Source organism: Arvicola amphibius, chromosome 15, assembly GCF_903992535.2.
Source record: "Arvicola amphibius chromosome 15, mArvAmp1.2, whole genome shotgun sequence".
NCBI classification, from domain to species: Eukaryota; Metazoa; Chordata; class Mammalia; order Rodentia; family Cricetidae; genus Arvicola; species Arvicola amphibius.
The window spans coordinates 54,052,056-54,073,906 of NC_052061.1; the positions used below are offsets into that span (position 1 = coordinate 54,052,056).

The following is a 21,851-nucleotide window of genomic DNA, read 5'->3' on the forward strand; positions in this document are numbered from 1 at the left end:
CACACTTTTCCTCAGAAGTCATCTAATGATACAGAACTCGTGGATGACTGATCTTTTGAAAACTCAGCACTTATTTCAAGGCTCAGCAACTTCAGAAGTTTCAAAAAAACACATGGATTATACCGATCATAGTTTAATGCAACCAGGAAATTAATTTTTTAGATGCTGGCTTTGAAGTGTTCAGGCAATGGGTTATGATTATGAGAATTCGCCACTCAAATCCCAGGAGCTAAGGACAGGACTGTCCTGCCTGCTAGCCTCAGAACCTCTTTGCTTCTCCCCGGACCACCCAGAATCTCTCCCCAGTGCCCCTATATTCTCTTGCATCTGTTTTCCCTGATGTTGGAACTTTGGGCCACTAGCCCAGCATCCACCTAAAGAAACTTCCCTGGGACACTCACACCTCGAGCCTGCCATACTTCCCCTGCCCTGTTGGCCTGGGTCCCTGGCTCTACTGCTCACGGAGGTCGGGGAGTTTCTATGGACCACAGTGTCAGGGACTGAATGGTGAAGCTTGGGAGAGACTGTGTAATTAAGAGTCTATATATTTAACCTGGGTCAGGGAGGAGTATTACTCAATTGCTTGAGTGCCCACCTACCACAAACTCCTGGACTCCACCCCAACACCAAACAAACTAGGTGTGGTGATACTCTTCTATAATTCTACGCCTGATGGGTGAAGGCAGGAGTAGCAGAATTTCACCGTAACACCAAGAAAACACCTTAGCTATGACAGCTGCCCATCCCTTTGGTCATTAACCTCCAGAGGTGCCCTCTTGTAGCCACGCTAGGTACTTGTCATCTTCCGAGCCATAGCCAGAGATCGGTACACCTCCAGATTTGTGTTTACAGCACGGTCCTCCATGCAACTCCTCCCTCCCATGCTGGCCTCACTCCTGTTCAGCCCTGGGAGCGCCTGCCAGTTCCTGAGCCCTCTCTGGCCACTGTCCATCCCCTTTGGAGGAGGCATTTTTTGCAATTGGGGCAAACTTATATAATAATGAAAAAGGCCATGGTTAAAAATGACAACGATAAAAGCCAACCCTTTGGGGCTGGGAGTGTGGCTCCGCTGGTGAGGCACATGCACACGGCCCTTGAAAGATGAGGCCAAGATGACAAGAAGTTCGATGTCATCCTCAGCTACATGGAGTTCATGTCACTCAACACAGAGCTCCCATCACCTCCTTGGGAATTTTCTGCTGTATCAAGCCCTACACAGACTGGGATCACTCCCAATGGTACATCATATGGCCAGACACCATGGAAATGTTGAAAATTATGCGGTTCTGAGAGCGGAATCAATGCTGGTCATTCTTTTTTTGATTCACTGAACCATAATCTCATCTGGGCATGCTGATCTTTCTCAGGAGAAGGTACCAATGCCTGCTTTAGAGCTCTCTGTGCACCTTGCCTTTGAATATCTAAGGAAGGTGTTTCTTTTCCAGAGAGGAGATTGAGACATAAAGACACATGGCATCTCAGAAGTGAAATTCTAAGACTGCCAATATCATACATCATATATTATGTAACATATGTGATACTGCATTTATTATTTATTAGCCATGTGATTATAAACTAGTATAACAGTACATAATATGTTTTTATGTAATCATGGTATATATGGTGTATGGGTTTGTATATATCCCATATATAACTTATGAATTAATGACTCCACTTGGCGATATCACTGTCATCTCAGATGCTCCCTGAGCATCCAGAATGGAGTGAAAACATTTACCTAGAACTAACCTGTCAAAATACAGCAGGGTCCTGAGCCTTTAGCTATAATCAAACCAATTAACACTTGGCGACAGAGCAGAGCAGTGAGAACCCCACATAAGGTTTGAAATGCGTTCTTAACAGACCATGTTACCTTGGAAGGCCACAGGTATATTATATCCAAGTAACAAGCCTTGATCTCTTCCATCCTCTGCTGTGCTAACTCAGAGGTTAGTCAGCCAACTTTCCTCTCAAGAGCTGCCAGAGGCTTATTGACCTAAGTCACGAAAACTATCTGTCTAAGGAGTTACTTCAAGTCATTGGGCACTTCAGAAGGCTTCTCAGTTCATAACGGTGCCGGACTGGGCAGATGGCTCAGTCAGGAAAGTACTTACCCTACAAGTATGAGGACGTGAGTTTGATCCCCAACACCCAAGTAAGACGCTGGGTGTGGAGGAACGTGCCTGAGGAGGCAGGTTCAGGTCATTGGTCAGTCGGACTAGCTAATCTATGAGCCCCAGGTGAGCTGTAGGTCAAAGTCAGAGGCCCTGTCTCAGCAGAGGCCATCCTCTGGCCTCTGCATGCATATTCACGTGCACACACAGACATATCCACGTGCACACACAGAGTCAAGGAACAGTCTTGAGTTCTCACCTTATTTCATCAACTCTTGGAGTTCCTACAGCAGGCTGAGAGCCACAGCCGGACAGGGAAAGAGAAGGTGACTTGGATGTTCTCAGATTCAATACTGAGATTCAAAAGACCCCGTTTTCCAGGCTGAAGAGATGGCCCAGTTCTTAAGAGCACTTTTTGCTCTTACAGAGGATTCATATTGGGTCTTCAGTATTCATAGGGTAACTCACAATTGTCCTTAACTCTAATTCCAGGCTAATTCAGCCTTTGAGGGCCCCAGGTACTCCTGTGGTGCTCATATATGCAGGTAAACACTTATGCACATGAACATAAAATCAATAGATCTTTAAAGGGGAAGGGGTGTCCCACTTTCTCTGCTTTCACTAAGTATGGCTACTTGAAGATCAGAGCAGTGGTGGCCACAGGGAAAGCTGGCTTTTCGGCTGCAAAGACTACCCTGCCCTGTTTGGGGCTGGATGCCTTGGGCTGAAGTCTTGCTCATTCACACAGCTGCAAGGTCAGCCTGTGACGCATGCCACCTCCTCTTGTTTTGCAATCACAAATCAGCACAGTTTGCAAAGTCTTGATAACCCTGAGCAGCTATTAAAATCACACGTTGTAAATATGTACCTTCTGTGCACATGCCTGTGGACGAGCAGCTTTAGGATGGTATACTGCTCCACAGCTGAGTCTTGGCGGAAGGTTATAGTGTCAGCGTTGATATCAGGTGACGCCTAGCATCGGGGCTGTAATCGCAGTTTATGGTGCCCTTACTAACTGCCACACGTTGACACGCACCTGTGTCAACACCGCTCAGAGTAAGTCAAGTCACCCGGGGTCCATGTACGAATTGCCTTTCACATTCAGTTTGTCAAAGAGACAGAGGTCACATCTGGCAGAGTGACCGACTCACTGCCAGGGGAATCTGAAACCCAAACTCTCTTGGCTGAATGCTCTCCCTCGCCTCTGTAAATGTTCTATTTCACCAATAAACGGCTGTCAGCCTTGAGATTTAAAGATCTGAGCTTGAAGGGGCTGTAATTATTTCTCTAGGGCTCTGTTGAGATTTCTGCAGCTTACTTACTCATTGTTCCCACATGATTTTATATTTGTGCCCCCCCCCATTTTTTTTGCCTGTAACAGCAGATGCTTTTCAATTGCTCTACACAAATGCAAAACCATGATAAGCACAGTAAACCTTAGCCTGATTTACCATGCAGGTCAACGTTAGGGAATGGCTGAGCAGTGACCGGCAAGGACGGTGGTGAGGATGGCGGCCTTTTCCTAGAAACCCTCTGCCTTCTCCCCGTTCCCATTGTGTTCCTTTTGTCTCTTGCTCACAGGTCCTGAGTGTTCTCAGAACTATACAGCTCCCAGCGGAGTGATAAAATCCCCTGGGTTCCCTGAAAAGTATCCCAACAGCTTGGAGTGCACCTACATCATCTTTGCACCGAAGATGGCTGAGATTGTCCTGGAGTTTGAAAGTTTTGACCTGGAGCAAGACTCAAATCCTCCAGGAGGAATGTTCTGTCGCTATGACCGGCTGGAGATCTGGGATGGATTCCCTGAAGGTAACGTTTAAGAACAGCTGGGGAAATCCTTCGAAAAGGAGGAGTCTTTTATAAATGTGATAGTGCGCACATCATTTCTTTACAATAGACAAAGATGACAAGGGAAGAGAAACTCTGAAGGGCAGGGGTGGAATTTCTGTGATTAAAAAGACCATCCCAACTACCTGTCCCAACTCCTTCACCGTATACATAGGCAGTGGAGACCGTGAAAGACAATTCAAGGTCTTGAGTGATTTCCGTGATAGCCTGTGATCAACACGTTTTCCTGATCGCTTCATTTCTGTTCACTAAAATGTAATTTACATCAAATCATTCATTTTAGAGACAAGAGAAGGAGAGTGGAGCAGAATTAAGGGCTGGCACTATCAGAAAGAAGAGGTATAGTTGAAATTCTAAATGGGATGGTCAAGCCAGACCACAGTAAGACGAAACCATTTGAGCATGGGTTTGAGGAAGGTGGGGAAGCAGCCGTGTGGACATCTGTGAACTTTTTGGGAGAACTAGAAAGTAAATACAAAAACCTCCATGAAGAGTCTGAGCAAGGGGAGGAAGATAAAGAACTTGTTGCAACCGCCCACATTGCTGACATTGCGCTTAGCCCAGTTCCTGCTAAGAATGCATGTATTTGAAAGGACAGCCCAGAAGGGCCCAATGGCTGGAAGTTGAAGATGTACAGCCACCACTAAAATGGCAGGGCAGTGTTCTTAAGCCAAATTCATTGTGAGTGAAGAGCAGATAGAATATGAAGGTAACTGCTTATAGTGCTTGAACAAGTCATTGAAATTCCAGTCATTTTATCAGTAAACAGCAGAGATAACTATTAGTGTTAGAGAAGCTTTGGACTGCGGTTTAGTAAATGAACGAGTTAACGTTAGTTCTTTCTCTGTTACCTTATGAAGAAGGCTATAATGATCCTACAGGAGCTCTTTCATTAGATAATGAGATTTTCCCAAACACAGCGCTGTTTGATTTCCAAGCACTCAATCTGATAATTAGGAAAACGGTATTATAATAATGTGGTAGCAATAGTTGGGATGTGTAATAATGGGTTTATTTGTTCACAAGCCAAATTTGCAGCCTTCCTTTCTAGAACTTTCATTTAAAAATGGCATCGGAGGAGGAGGTCCCATCAACCAACTTATTTAGAAGACTTTTTTAGAAAGAAGCGCATTGTTATTAGTGTCAAGGGTTTCTTAAGGTGGCAATTTTCTGGTCCTAGAAAATCATTGTGTTCAAACTAAGAACAATGGAAGAGTTACCAGCCTTCTGCACCCGTGGTTTGAACTATGGCAAAGTTGACTCCTTCCCAGAGAGCAGTGGCTTTGGAATATGAAGAAGTTATTATTTTGTTTTGTTCTTGAGACAGGGGTTCTCACGTAGTGCCAGTTGGTCTCTAACTTACTATGTAGCTGAGGATGGCTATGAAATCCTGGTCCTCCTGTCTCTATTTCTCTGGTACTAGGGTCCCAGGCATGCATTGCTGCATCTGGTTTATGCCCTGCTGGGGCTTGAACCCATGGCTCTGTGCACACTAGACAAGCACTAAATCACCCAAGCCATAGCCCCAACACAAACGCTTTGTATGTTTGTTCATAGTGACCTCACCTCATCCAGTCAACACCAGCACAACTGTGTGGCTATAGCTTTCTCTTTGCATGTAAATGGGAACTGACCCTCCTGGGGCTTTTGCTGGTGGCACTAGAAACATCTTTGTCACTATAGCTCAACACTCTCCGTCCGTGTGCCAATAGACGTAGTAGCTGGTATTTCCCTGAAACAACATCCAGAAGGTGCAGAAGGCTTTTAGCCATCGCATGACTTTATGTTCCTTCTGATCACAAGCATGGAATTAAATGACTAAGTAATTGAAAGCTGTCCGTTGACACAAATTGACTTTGAAGAAAAAGCCCTTGGCTCTGAAACTCTGAATTCATGGCGTGTAGGTTGTAAGTCACACATCTCCATCTCTCGGCTCTCCAGAGGCTCACGAGTTCCGAAGGGATGGGTGCAGAGTGCCACGCCGACCTCTGCAGAGGGATACTACATGCGTGTGGACCGGACTGTGGAGCTTAGGGCTGATGCACTCACACTGATGGTGTGCCAGTTCCTTTGTCTGAGCTGGGAAGAAAGACCTGGTTGTCGCTGGCATTGCAGAGCCCAACAGCAGGGTCAGGAATGAGCTCCTCAAGAGCTGGATGAGTGTTGATGTCTTTATTTACTTTGACATATAAAGTAGCCTAGGAGGAGCACATGGCTAGAAAAAAAAAGTGTGCCAATGTGCAGTAGAGACTCTCTACCAATAGGCTTATTAATTTACGAAAAGTTAAGTGGCCTGTCTAGTGCCTATGAAATGATTGCTTTCTGACTCACTAAAGATCTCTCACTAAAAGTACCTCTTTAGCCAGCATGGCAGTATATGCCTGTAATCCCAGCACTTGGAAGGCTTAAGTAAGATTACTATGAGTTCAAGGTTAACCTAGACAACACAGCAAGTACCAGACTGTTTCAAAAACATTCTTTACATTTGATTGTTGCTTTTTATATATTTCAGAAGGCAGAAGATCACATTATCTTCATTCTGAGGCAGGACTAGGATTATTAGAAAGAACAGTGGAGTGGGGGTGCTCTTTACTAAGAAGGACAGACATCCCGTCACCTTCACATCCAACTTGATAGGACTAGGGTGCTGTTGTTCAAAACTTGTAAATCCCCCTTCCGAAAGTCCTCAGTGATTCACTTTTTGCATTATACTTCTGGGTTTGGTGGTGATTTTCTCCCGTCTCTTTGGCCTTTGGGTCTACAATTACAGGGAGAAGAAACCAGCAGCCCTGTGCGAATACGACACAAATGAGCACAGGCGTTGTGCATGAGAGCGCCTTGTCCTCCCGGCTCGGATCAATATTGCATTAGCTTGTGAAGCTGAGGTCCCCCTGTTGTTCACGAAAATTCAATACCTCTTTGTATTATTGTCGCCAGAGCCTTACACTCGCGTTTCTTGAGGGCTCCTAAGGGGACGTACAGGGATCTGTCTGGGGGCAATGTTCTAAAAGACAGAAGGCAGATTTACCCAGCATGCCTCCAACATTATAAACCAGTGAGTCATGGAGACTCTCTAAATTATGAGTCTGCGTTAGACAAGTTCTCTTCTGTTTCCTCTTTCAAAGAGACTCCCCCCCACATCACCCTCCCCAAGGAATGGGGTGATAGGGGAGGGGGAAGATGGCTGTCAGTGCCTCCATGGGCACTGCCGCTTCCCTCGCCAGCGTTGATCGGGAAGGTCAGGGGCTGTGGTGATCAAGGAACAACCCCAAGGATTAGGACTGTCAAAGTTTGCCCACAAACTAAAGTAAAAGATTATGAAAGCACACCAGCGGAATTTAAATGAGAGGGAACCATGAGGAGAGGATGAATGGACGCTAAGCCTTCCATTTATAACTGCAGACCAAAATGGGATTCTTATCCCAGGCAAGGGAAGAACTGAGTTCTTGGCTCCAGCAAGATGGTTTTGGGCATACATTATGGACAACCTGGAGCTCCTTGGCCAAGAAAAGAGGCATTGAGTTGGCGGCAGGACCTCCCATCCAGAATGAAGAAAGCACAGAGCTAGCACTTGGAGAAGAAATCCAGGCCAAGATTAAGCTGAAAAGAAGAGGGAACAATGAGAGTTCCATTTTCTGAGGCAGATGTAATGAAATTTTCTTTGCAGCATTTGAAGCTATTGACAGGTGTGATGCCCTTTCCAGGATTATTATCAGTCTCCATCCCAGGATGCCCTTGTGTTTTCTTCACGGTAGACCACGTCACATGCCGCATTCTGTGTTTCCAGGGACAGGGTGATAGCAGAGAGAATGGTCTTTGAATTCAGTCTGGTTGATGACTTTGAACACTCCAAGTAACTGGGTATCCAGAGAGAAACGCATAGTGGACTGGGAGCTGAGGCTTAGTGGGCAGAGTGCTTACGTACCATACACAAAGCCCTGAATTCACATATGCAAAGAGTATTGTGTCAAAGCTGGGTACTGAGTTCAGTTGGTAGATTTGCTTACCTCATGATAAACCATGATAAACCCCGCTAAGGAAGCCCTGGGTTCAATCTCTGCTGCATATACCAGGCATAGTGGAACACACCGGAAGGTCAAGGTCATTGTCAGCTACGTAGTGAGTTCGAGGCTGATCTAGGGTGCACATTAAACCTTTCTCAAAGGGCAACAGAAATAAAGTGAACTATGTGTTTGTTTCTTTGGTTGGTCGATTGAAGAGGTCAAACTGGTCAAACTGAAAACCTGTCAGCCAAGGATCTACATACTCTAAAATACAAAGTGTTCAGATTGGCTCCCCACTAGAAAGTCAGTGGTTCTGAGGGGCTTTGAGAAGACCAACTCTTGTGGGGTTCACTTTTGCAATGATATTTGGAATACCTTACCCGCAAAGGCACCCGTTACATGCTTGATCCTTGGAGACTCATGACCTTTTTGAAGACCTGTCCCGCCACCCCAGGCAACAAGGAAAGGCTACCTCCTGGGATCCTTAGGTGGAGCTGTGAGTCTTAGCTGAAGAGCACAGAGCATTGTTTTCCGGTGGGGGGGGGTCTACAACAGACTGTCCCTTGAAATCCAAGCCATCTGGTCTGTCTTTACCATATGTGCCATAAAAATACTGGGGAGAAAATGACTGCTTTTCTGTCTCATTGATCTGAGCAGATCTGTGGAGAGGTCCCGCAACTGCAAGGGGCTTCTGCCCTGAGTGACTCATCCTCAGGGTTGGGTTAAAACATTTCAGCAAAGGCACAGCTACATGACCCAAACCAGAATTTGACTCTAACACAAATTAATCAGTGTTCTGGGTCGTTCATGGCCTGGGGCAGACATACCTCTATTGGATACAAATGGTTGCTGTAGGCCGTTTCGTGGCCATTAAACACAGTGTAGTACAATCCCCATTCTCAGGTTTGGAAGAGTTAGACACAGTCAGAATTTAGAAAACACATCCATTCATTTTGATTGTAACATAATAACTTATATAACTTGTGATTTATATAATAACATATAAAATATCAGTGTTTGTAGTCTCTAAGTCTTCAATGGTTAGAACTGTCTGTAAGTTGGTGGACTCAGCCCTGAGGAGTGTTTGGTCAAAGATTTTGTCTAAGTGTGTGATGTGGGTGGCTGAGCATCCAGGGCTGTGTAACGGAATGAGGAAGGAAATCTGGGTTGTGTGGTCTGGATGCTTCCTGGGACACTGCGTCTCCCCTGGGCTCTCCCCTGGAGAAAGAAGAAATTAGACATCCGGGAACTTGCCTAGCTGCTGTCTTTTCCTGCTGAGCTGTAGAAACAGCTTGGACGAAATGACATTCTTTACTATTGAAGAAAGATTTCTCTCTCTCTCTCTCTCTCTCTCTCTCTCTCTCTCTCTCTCTCTCTCTCTCTCTCTCTCTCCCGTCTCGTATGTATGTGTCTGCAACCTCAGGTACCATTTCTCAGAAGCTACCCCTTTTTGCCTTTGTTTCATTTTTTTTACACGTATTTGTATTATCATATGAGTATATATGTATAGAACATGTGTTCTCATGTATGTGAGTGCATACATGTGGTACAGGTACATGTGAAGATCACAGGTTGCTACTGGGTGTCTTCCTCTATTGCTCTCCTCTCTATTTTCTGAGGCGAGAGCTGTCATGGAATACAGAGCTCGCTCACCAGCCTGTCTTTGAGGTCTCCATTCTGAGTTCTGGGCTTACAGCTGGGCTGCCATGCCACAGCCTCCCTGTTTAACTTGTGGGCACTGGGGATTTGAACTCTGGTCTTAGAGGCATTGAGCCATCTCCCCAACCTCTTCCATTCCCGAGAACAGCCGTGCTGATCGGAGGGTATGTTTATGAGTGTGAGTCCCAGTTTGAGCACCCTTCCAAATCCTCTCCATAGGTTCATCCGGCATCTGCACTATTCACCAATTAACCAGGAGAGACTCACGCTAGGCTACGGCAGTCTTTGTGTCCTGCTGAGGCTCGTGCTCATAAATGGGTATTTTTGCGTCTTCTGTAAGAGAAAAGACAATCTGACATTCTCTGCGTCTCTACTTTTTCAGTCGGCCCTCACATCGGGCGCTACTGCGGGCAGAAAACACCGGGTCGGATCCGCTCCTCCTCGGGCATTCTCTCCATGGTCTTCTACACCGACAGCGCAATAGCCAAGGAAGGTTTCTCTGCCAACTACAGCGTGCTGCAGAGCAGCGTCTCTGAAGGTCAGTGCGCGCCCGTCTCACAAAGCCCTGTAGTAAGCACGTCCCATTATTTCTCCTACACCTGCGGCTGCACAAAACGCTAAAGAAATGTTCTGTGAACAGCGGTTCCCACTGTTTGTTTTTCTGTGAAGAAAGGAAAAAAAAAAAAGCTTTTTGTGTGTGAGTGTCCGTTGGAAAAAATATCATTTGGTGTATTTCCTCCATAAAATTATGTGAGCCTCCGCAGTTAGGGAAGTGGAAAATGACTGAACATTGCCTGGAAACAATAAGAGAAGTCACCTGGGGGCTCCCCTGGCACCTCAAAGGCACAGGTGTCAGCAACCACACAGAGCAGTTCCTGGCAGAACCAGCCAGGGGTAGGTGATACACAAAGCAGTCACACACAAGAACTGTTGGCCGTGGGAGACCATGGTGGACTCTGTGTTTGCGTGTGTGAGAAAGAGACAGACAGACAGACAGGCGGATAGAGAACAGCTTATAGATATCCGTTCTGTCCTTCCACTGTGTGGGTTCTGGTGGCAAAGGTTTTTACCTGCTGAGCCATCTAACCAGCTCTAATTTTTCTTTGAAGACGGAATCTCATGTGCACCATGCTGGCCTGGTCAAGGATGACTTTTAACTCTTAAGTCTCCTGCCGCTAACTCCCAAGTGCTGGGGTTACAAGTGTGCTGGATAGGATTGAACCCGGGGCTTGGTCTGTGCTAGGTAAACAGCAAACCCGCTGAGCCTGAGACCCAGCCTGGAAGAGGAGAATATTTCTGTTTGTCTCACATACCTTCCCAACAAAAAGAGTAAGGTATTTTTTTTTTAAAGAACTTATTAAAAATACTCGGGGCAGGGGAAACAGCTCAGTGGTAGAATACTTGCCTGCAATTCAGGAGTCCCTAGATTCAGTTCCCAGTGTTACAACCCCTCTGCACAACAGAAAAATAAAACAAAAAGAAATACTGACTGAAGTTCATGTGGCTAAGGGTTCTTTTGAAGGTCAGACAAAGAAAAACCTGGTTTTGCTGTCCTGCATAGCGGCTTGGGAAGGAGCCCTGGGTGAGGCCTGCATGTTTCAGAGTTCTGCTAGGGCGGCTGACATCTTCTGCCCCAAATCTGACTAGGAAATGAAAAGGCAAATGAAATTCAAAACCTCTACACTTATTTGGCTAGTTAAAAACCTCATCTGTTAGGACACGAATCTTATAAAAATGTGAAATTTCCATGAGTTGAACCTATTGGTCAGCTCAGCTTCCCACTGATACAACAAACACAATGTTTTCAACCTAAGGAAAAGGTTTCTTTTTTATTTCTAATTTATTTTATTTTGACACGTGGGGTCATAGATCCCTGACTGGCCTTCAGCTCAGTATGTAGGTGAGGATGACCATGAACTCCTGGTCCTGCCTCCACCCCGAGGATGCTGGGATTACAGGCGGTGCGCCCACCACACCAGATGATGGAGTGTTAGCCAGCCACTTCTGTGGTTCCTCTCCTGATGCACCAGCACTCTACCAACCAGACCACATCCCTCCACCTCAAAGAGCATTTTCAGCCTTAGCCCACACAGGAGAGTTAAAAATAGCTGTGCTGACGTTCATAATCGTGTTCTTAAATATCTCCATTCAGGATAACATAATTATAGGTGCCATGTTCCAATCCTCCCATGTTGCATATTTTGCCAGACTTTGTTAATGAACTCTGTTTTCTCCTCTCTCTCTCCCTCCCTCTCTCTCTCTCTCTCTCCTCTCTCTCTCTCTCTCTCTCTCTGTCTCTCTCTCTCTTTCTCTCTCTCTCTCTCTCTCTCTTTCTTTCTCTCTCTCTCTCTCTCTTTCTGTGTGTGTGTGTGTGTGTGTGTGTGTGTGTGTGTGTGTGTGTGTGTAAACCTGACGTTGACATCAGGCTATATGCTCAGTCACTGTCTACCATATGTTTTGAGACAGAGTCTCTCAATGAATCGGGATTATGGACTTGTTGGATTGTCTGGCTAACAAGCCCCAGGATTCTGACTAGCAGTGTTGCTATCACAGGCCCAGCTGCCTTTTACATGGGTCAAATGCAGGTCCTAACCATTACTGAGCCATCTCCCTATGCCTTATGCCGTGAGTGAACTCTTTAGTTTGCCACATTAAATTTAAAATGTGTCTTCTGCCCTTCATAATGTGTCTGCAGAGTTCAAGTGTATGGAGCCTCTGGGCATGGAATCCGGAGAGATCCATTCGGACCAGATCTCTGCATCCTCACAGTACGGCAACAACTGGTCTGTAGAGCGCTCCCGCCTGAACTACCCCGAGAATGGGTGGACTCCAGGGCAGGACTCCTATCGGGAGTGGATCCAGGTAGGTGGCACAAAACTGGCAATGGCTGGGCTGGGAGACCTATATGAGGCATCTGGAAAGACTGTCAAACAGAAATGGGCTCTATGACAACCACAGGAAAGAGGCTGAACAAGATTCAATCCGTCAAAATGATCACACTCATACACACAGAGTAGCAGGGTTGGCATAAGTGGCCCCCAGAAACCATCTTTTCTTCTCAAGTCCTTCCCACTGTTCTTTCCAGAGTTTGAGTAGATACCTCACTTCCATCACAACTAGAAGGTAAGGTTTTCCCCCAAATAGCTACACATTCGTCTTCTATATTGCTACAGTTCTATTTCATTGGTGGAATAGAGAAATTCTGTCTGTAGGGTGTGTTTGAGATCTTTGCCTCCCAGCACTCAGGGAGGCAGGGGCAGGTGGATCTCTGTGAGATCGAGGCCAGCCTTGTCTTCGGAGTGAGTTCCAGGACAACCAGAGATTTGCAGAGAAGCCCTGTCTCAAAAACAAAAACAAACATACAAAACAAACAAAAAAGAGAGACCTTTGTCTACAAATATTGGGTTTTCAGTTTGATTGGAGTAGAGCATGCAAAATATACATGTTCTGTGTAGCTAATTGACGGCATTTGCTAACTCGTATTCATGGACTAGTATGGAAGAATCCCAGTGTTTATCTTCATTAGTGACTTTGTTGCTACTGCTTTTACTAGATCCTTACTACTGCAGCCATACACAGCCACTGGTCCTTATTCCCCAGGTCTTCTGTTCTGTTTTCCAGGAGTCATCCCTAGTACCAGTCTGAGTACCCATCCTTGCACAGCCTTGACTTCTGAATGTTCCCACCCATATTGTTAATACGGCTTCTTGTTGCAAGAAAATATCTGGCAAATGCAAGTTAAGGGAGAAAGGGTGTGTTTTGGCTCAGTTGCAAGAGATACAGTCCATCATGGCAAGGAAGATGTGGCAGACTGTGCAAGGGTCAGCTGGTCACATTGTATCAGGTCGCAAAGAAAGAGGAATGCTCTACTCAGCTCACTTTCTCCCTTTTATGCATTCCAGGACCGTGTCTTCTCACCTCAGTGAACCTAATTTAGAAGATCCCTTGCAGACAGGTTCAAAGATTTGTTTCCTTTGTGATTCTAGATCCCATCACACTGGCAATCATGATTCACCATCTCGCCATCACCCAAGGTCCTGTGCTTAGGTTCATGGGGTCTGCACCATTGTTTAATGAAGCATGTGTATGTGCATATTCTGTGTAAATGCAAATCAGTTGGCCTAAGAGTAGGCAGAGACTTCCATTTATTGCCTGATATTTAAAAATTACTAACTCCAGAGTCTCTATGCAAAAAGAAAGCTGGGATGGTTTATCATTTCCCATGTCCATTGCTGTTTCAGCCATTTGAGCACAAATACAGGATTCTGTTTTACTTTGCAAAGGTCAATATTAGTTTAACATGCACTTAAAGTGAAAGAGCCCATTACGGGAGACTGAACCCATGCTAACCTCTGAATGATAACCCTGAGCCACGTAGGGAGGGTGGGAAAAGATGAGGCCTCACTCGGGATTGCTGAAGCCTGCTTTAGATGAAGCCAGAGGTGAAATTAATTTGTTCATGGTAGCTTGTCTTTCCATGTCTCCAAACCCACAAGCAGCTCCTTGTGAATGACAGACGCAGCTCTGGGGGAAGCTTGCATTTTTGCAGTGCTAAGCATGTCTGCATGGTAATGCTTTTCTATTCTGGGTAACGTAGACCTTACTCAATAATGGGGCCCCTGTGGTCCTGCAGGAGGTTCTGAAACTGCCATAGTAGCAATTCTCCTGCATGAATCAGTTCTTCATTGGCAGAAACACGGAGACCAAATGGGCACTCCTGAAGCGCTTGTCATAGGGACAGGACCTCACGTCATTTTTAGTAGATGCAATCTGAGATAGCTGCAGAAAAATGCCATCCAACCCTTTCTCTCATGGAGTGGTATGGTCAGGAGAAGCATGGCAGCCCCCCCCCACACACACACACACACAAAAGGTTTATTGCCATTCATATTCCTCCACCCCCAGGCTGGCCAAAGGCTCAGACCTTTATATATCAAGCTGATCAAGGGGTGGCTGTTATCTGAAATGTCTCTTTGGGCAAGGCAGCAGAGGAAGCAGACCAGAGACAGTTACCCCAGCTGTTGAAATTCCCGTGCAAGCAATTCACATCTCATTGGCAGCACCTTGTCACCCGGTCCCACTCAGCCTACCTCTGCAGAGATGGATGCACTGACTGCGGTGCCTCTCATGAGCCATTCCCCATGTTGTTTGCTTTTGAGGTGTCCTGGACACTTTTCTTTTTGAGGCAGGGTCTCCTGTAGCCCAAGACGGCCTTGAACTCACTAAGTAACTGAGGATGACCTTGAACTTCTAATCTTCCTGCCTCCCCCTCTCCTGAGTGCCAGAATTGCAGACAGGGATCAAAACATCTGGTTGGGGGGGGGGGGCTGGAGATGGAACTCAAGGCCTCCTAAATGCTAGGCAAACCCTCTGCCAAGGAGCCACATCCCCTTCTAACAGCAGACAGATTTGATCTAATCCCCTAATCATGGGAAGGACCTTAAACTCTTCTGTTTCCAGAACAGGGACACTGAGGCTGAAGAAGATCATTAAGTGTCCGTCACAGGTGGCACCCTGGACTTGGAAACAAATTCTGTTAGGCTCTCCAACTCCTCTTACTTCTGCACGTTGTCAAGTGTGGTGGCTTTGTGGTTCATTTTGCCTTCACACGTGTGTTCACTTAGGAACTCCAGATTCTGTCCTGTCCTTCCCTCTAGCTGAAGACACTCACGCTGGCCATGTGTAGGGGACCTCACCCCTCGGTGTCTGCCAAAGGTGACTGTCATGAAAGCTTAGCTTCTTGTTCACCCTGAAGTGAAATTGTCCTTTTCCTTTGGAACTCAGAGCTCATTTACACACGTCTGTGCTCATGGTAGGAGCAGTTAGCATCCACCCATCACCTAATTATGAATAATCTCATGTGCTTCCAACTTGTCTGAAGCTCCTTGGACGTCGTTGGCTGGTTGTTTTCATCAGATAGATGTTTTATAAATTAACCGACAAGTACAGCGTAATTCAGACGAAGGGCCAAGGCAGGCGCTGCTAATCACGCCGCATCGCACGTACGGCCGCACACACGTAGGCTTCTATTTTTATACCCATGATTATGCAGATGACATTTGTCTTGATTTTTCAGCTTTATCCCATTTTGCATGAAATACGCCCCCACAAAACACGTTGCTGTAGCAACAACGAGAACAAATACTTGCATGTGTTAGATTAATAAGACAGCATTGGAAACTGCCTTTCCTTAAAGCCAGGAACAGCCCTTACTGCCCATTGTTTTCTCTAGGAAATTACCAAGTAACATATAAAAAACACAACAACAATACATCGTTAGCCCTGGATATGAACATCCACACTAGTGTTTCCTGTGAGATCGGTGGTCTGCCAGGAAGCTTCAAAACAAGGCGAGGAGCGGCCTGCTAAGAAGAAACATGAAGGGAAGTCCCGTCTGGAAGGTTCTCGAATGGCCACATCCTGCTCACAAGGCCACTTCACAGAAAGTTCTTGTGAGTGGTCACAGTTGAACACAATGTAAAATTGGTTCATTTTTTTTTCCCCAGAGTATTCCATTCTGTAGTCTGTCTTCACGGTTTACTTATATCTACATAATCTTTTTCTTTCTTTGTTTTAAGCAATCACAGACTCAGTATACCTGTGATGCCATCTAAATCCTTACTTTTGTACACATCATGATAGCCCAACCTTAGATTCATGGAATGAGCCACTGAGGCACCACCAGCCTATGGCACTAGGCATCCCAGGGAAGCACAGCCTGTGCTTTTCTTTTCTTCCACACAAAGTCCATATCATGTTGCATTTGTTCAAGAGACATGGTCTCATAGATCCTAACTGTAGCCATTCACACACAAAGCAGAATTTAATTTGTTAATTATTCCAATGTTTTATTAATGATGGTGTTCACCACACTGTAAACAGATTTATCCTTCCAGCTTTAATTAAAGCTCTTGGGAGCATTTTCCTCAAAACAACTGTGACTTTCCCTGATTAAAATGCCAGGAGACAAAAAAAGAAAAGCTACTGCAGGAGACACAAGGCTGGGTGGAAGATGAACTCTGTTGATCCCAGATAAATAAAAATGACACCAGGGACTAATCAGTTACCACCCTCACCCCACCCTGTCCCACCCCCAGTGACTTCAGAAATAGAATTATTTGATAAACCAACTCAGACTGAAACCTCGCTCTTCACCAAATGGGAGGGCATTGTCTTTGGTGGAAAAAGAAATTTAGTTGTAGGCTATTTATGCCTCCGTGCACCCCAGAGGAGCAGAACGCAGTTGGCAGCTTAACCACATTCTGTTTGTTTGGTAAGTTAGCCTCGTGCTGGAGCAGGCTTCTGGGAAAGCAGTTATAATGTGATGAGATTAGAACCAGAGAATAACTAGAAGCATGGAATTGGGGCTGGGCAGCCAGCATGAGGTCCTGACTCCACCCTGGTGGCGGACTGTGGTCCTGGCATTGGAATGGAGGAAATAGGAGGCCCCCGGAGCCTGCTAGTCTACTAGTCTAGCCCATCTGAAGAGCTCCAGAGCAGTCAGTGATCATGTCTTGAAAAAGAGGTAGAGAGACTCACGTCTCTTCTCTGGCCTCTACATGCATACACAGACACATAGACAGACAGACAGACAGACAGACAGACACACACACACACACACACACACACTGCACACTGTATTCAAGAGCAAAGAGAAAACAAGTTGGACTTCTTTCAAGGACCAATGAAATAAAACAATGCTTTTTTCTCTGGTAATCAACACTAATATACATTTTAATCACCTTTTAGATAGAAAAAAAAAAGTGCTTGCTTATTCAGTTCCAAGAGTGTTTGATTTGAAGCCCTTGCCTGTAACCTTTATAATATCCCCAGGTTGGAAGTTAGAAACTGCAGTGATTTATCTTAAAGCTGTGGGCTGCCATTAGTGTTAACAGTTTTTAGACAGCGCTTGCTCTCCTCTTGTGCTTTCTAGATTGATCCTTTGTTCTCCGTTGTCGAGTGTGAAGCAGGTACCTCATAGGAAACCATCTCTGAGTTTCCACAAAGTCGCCAGCATCCTTTGGGTTTACAATCTGTAATGCCTTCCCCTCCATCGCTTCCATCTGCCAAATCAACTAATCCAGAATGTGTATACAGCAGGGTTATTCTGACTGTAAACACGCCGTGTTTATAAACCGGGCTCTCTAGGGGGTGCATTAACTCATTCAGATCATTAGCAAATTGCTGAAATTACAATAAAATGATACTTTATAAATCTGTAACGAGAGAACTGACAGAAATAGCTCACCGGGTTCCCAAAATGTGGAATGATGCCTGTAAAATTTAGTCTTAGCCAATTTAGGGAAATTACAGGTGTTCTGTTCAATGTGCGCACGTGTGTGTGCGTGTGTGTGTGTGCGCGTGTGCATGCGAGGGCGTGCATGTGTGTTACAACTGTTTTTGGTACTCGAAAAGTTCACCTGGAAGGTATATAATTTGCTTTAAAATATCCCCCCAGGTGATCCTTGCCAAGTCCCATTACCCTGAATCTGCACTGACTTCTGCTTCCCTCACAGACCCACGTTTTGCACAGGTCTGATACCCAGGCGGGGTTCTCTCCAGAACACTGTTATGGAGGATTCTGTTCCCTGAGCCACCTTTCCTGGAGTTGTCTCGACTTTGGACTTTCCCGTTACAGGTCCTTTGAAGGTCATAACTAGAGATGCGTTAAATCCAGGGTCTCAGGGGTCTAGGGTGGATCTGGTTGAGGGGAAACAGGAACTCAATGTAAAGTAATTGTTTCAATACTTTGACTGTTTCACCAATGTAGGAGTTACCAGGATGGCTTAAATAACTTTGGTCAAGTTGACCACTTAACTCTGTTTTCTAAATCAGACAAATGGTTCTGCTAATGAGCATTTCATGTCAACACTCCCTAGAAAGCATGAATAACGTTTGCAAACAACGTGGAAAGACCCAGGGTGGTTCATCGAGAACTTGCTGAAAGGCTGGGCACAGGGCTTTGCTCTCAGCTCTGCCTTTCTCCTTATTGTGACGATGGTGTCTTGCTTTTAACCCACATACACAGTTACATCCTGAAAGAGATTTTTTTTTCTCTCCTTCCTAGGACACCTCAACTTGAAGTGTAGGACCAGAGTAGGTGTTAACATCATTATCCCTGTTTATTCAGGCCCAAAGTCCCGAGATTTTCAGTAAATCAGAATGTGGACACCCTTGTTCCTGCTCAGCTCTTAGTGAGCTCTGTAGAGGGCTGTATCCATCTGAAGGGGATATGGGAGTAGTGGCACTCAGTCCCAGCAGGCCCCTGCTTAGCTGTTGGTTTGTAGACTGTCTATTAACCAGGCTCAACATTGTAGAAGCTACAACTGTGACTCAGGACTGGACAAAGTGTGGAGAAGCCTCTTAGTGTGGAGGGGGCTCAAGCTGGGAGGGATAGGTAGGGCAAGGGCATAAGGACTACTCTGTGACTTACAGGTTTTGGAACAGTGTCCCTGGCGTACACGCAAGAGCGCCCATGTGCCTTCCCACACAATAGTTCCGATCACCAAAAGATATTTGTGTCGATGTTTGATTTTTTTAACATCCAGCCAAAAATGACCATCAAGAGGACGCTTAGAGTGTCCCAGACTCCAGCTTTGCATCATCAGATGGGTCAGGCTTCTTGAACATGTGATTTGCTACTGGATTCTTGGTGCTTCTTAACCTCCTTGATGCTGCTCTTTGAACTGGAATCTGGTTCTTTTGTTTTCCAAAGATACAGATGTATTTGTTTACCCTATTCAGAAAAAATCATATCACTGCTTCCCTGCTTGCTTATCTTGAGTTTCTCTATTTTTAGGTTCTAAAAGTGAACTGTTTTAACTGAATACACACAGATGCTATTTTAGACCACTAGACAATCACACTCAAAATACACAGAGATAAGGATGACCCTGGGGGGACAAAAACACAGGATGAAATTATCACTTGTGAGCAACAAGATCTGGCAAAATAAGAATGAAATTAGCTCTCCCAAATGTAGGAAGCGTCGCACACAGACATGTTTTAGATTTCCTGAAGGATGCCAGTCACAAGTTTATAGTTGTCTTTTAAGTTCCAGCGTATTCCAGAGTAGGAAACAGACATTACCGAGGCTGTCTATTATTTATTAATTTATTGTTTCATAATATTACATCTTTATATCTGTGACCTAAATGACAGCCCACTAAGTGTTCCTGGTTACCAGCCAACACCAAATCTGTGGACCAATGAAAAGCGAAGAATGATGCTTTCACATCTGTTTTGGGTGAAAAAGGCTGTTCCTGTCTGCAGTACTGAAAATTTAAAGAACTTCTGTTATTATACAATTGGGAATCCTCCGGGAGTAAAATGTTAATGAAATCCATAACACGCGCAGGGTTTATGATAGCAGTTTTAGGAAATTCCTTTGGTGAGGTTTGTTGATTTCTGCCCCAGTGGTAATAATTGCACCTTTTACAGAGTGTGTTAATGTCCACATTTAGGAGCAACGGCTACATTTATGCTGCGTGTAATATAACACACCCACTCTTGAGCCTTAAATAACTTTCATATTGTAGTTTGAAAACCCCAGAAAAAAAAAAAGCAAATATGTCCTTTAAAACTGGGAGAATCCCTAGGTTGAAACTTCTAGCAATATCCACAGACACCTTCTCTAGTGATGAGAGCAAGGTCTGCACCCTGGCATCCAGGCTCAGATTTGAATGGAGATGCGGGACCTCATAGCTCTTGGTTAATGCCCCAGAAGACCCACATCAACACAAGGATCTTGATCAACATTAAAAGGGCAGTTTGGGTTGCTGACCTGAAATAAGACTGATGCTTGAGAGAGTGTATGTATACACAAATATGTACACACCCAACCCTTATATACAAGCACATACAGACATGTATGTATACAAAATACATGCACATGTATGAGCATACATAAACACATCTGTACACATAAATGCATGTGTCTGTATGTATGCATGCATAAACATGCATGCATACAAACTGCATGCACTTGTGTGAGCATACACAAACACACATGCACATACAAATTCATGTGCATGTATACATGTGTACTTGGGTTATTTCCTTTCTTTACCCTTTCCCTCCCCTCCCTCCGCAATCTAGTCTCATTCAACTTTAGGTTCCAATAAAGAGAGAAAAGTAGATTAAATTTTAAAATGCTGTGTATATCCCAACAGTAATAAAATGCATTATGCTTTTGTATTTCCAGCAGTTGACGAGAGTAGGCATTTGAGACTAATTGCACACATTATGACTGAGAATAATCACACATGTGCTTGTGCATGTGACTTGCATTTTGTTTTTATCAGTTCTCTCTGCCTCAAGGGGTTAAAAATGCATTGATGACATGTTTCTAATTGCTTTGTGTCAGGAGAACAAAGCCGTCACTGCAGCAAAGTTTTATTTTCCTTGCAATTCTATTGCTTAAACTTCCAACTACATTTTATAGATCTAGCATAGAGGATAAATAAACCCTTTCATTCTTTTAGCTAGCCTGAGAGGGCTATCGATACTGTTCTTCAGGGGGAGGTGATTGGATAACACAGCTTCTCAGGGCCTTTCAAGCATTTAAGATTCCATGATTCTATTAAAAATAAATGTACTCGATCTGCTAGTGCCCTGAGCTTGCCTAAAGATGAAAATATGAATATGTGGAGCATAGCTGGAACTCATTTTAAACGCAATTGATAACGGCGTGAGGCAGCGTGCGGCTAATTTTGCTCCATTAAGGAAGTTTTTTTTTCCCTCAGATCAAGTAATTGTTAGGGCCGCCTCCACCACGAAGCTGAGGCGCTCATGCTGAGATTCTGTGTTATGTGGTGGGACTGTTTCCCTTGGTTCTCCTGAGCTGCTCTGCTCCTAGGGACATCCAGCCCATAAGTGACAAGGTGAAGCACATACATCTCTGATGGGAATGTCTGCGAGACTGGAGCTTACCTACCGCCACAGCCTGCTCGCACCTTCAATCTGGCCAACACCCAGGCTCCGTCTCTCCTTAAACAGAAAGTCATTTTTATTCTGAGCATCTATAAGCTAAAAGACTACCCAGAAAGATGAAGGAGAAAGCCACACCACGCACCAACCTCCTGAATAAAGACATCTTGGTTGTCTCTGCCTTCTAGACTTGAAGTGTTTATATACTGTAGACTCTGGTAAATCCCACCTCAGACCAGAGAAAGACCAGACCAAGCGAGGTATGCAGGCTCCTAGCTACAGCAGAAAGGACTTAGGC

General features: G+C 45.0%; 1 protein-coding gene across 1 annotated transcript in view; it reads left to right on the forward strand.

The window, feature by feature from the left end:
• Positions 1–21,851, forward strand: part of Nrp1 (neuropilin 1) — a 144,778-nt gene that overhangs the window by 60,001 nt on the left and 62,926 nt on the right. The window contains 3 exon segments of the mRNA XM_038312800.1: positions 3,696–3,923; positions 10,008–10,163; positions 12,321–12,487. Of these exon segments, the coding sequence (XP_038168728.1) occupies positions 3,696–3,923; positions 10,008–10,163; positions 12,321–12,487 (551 nt within the window).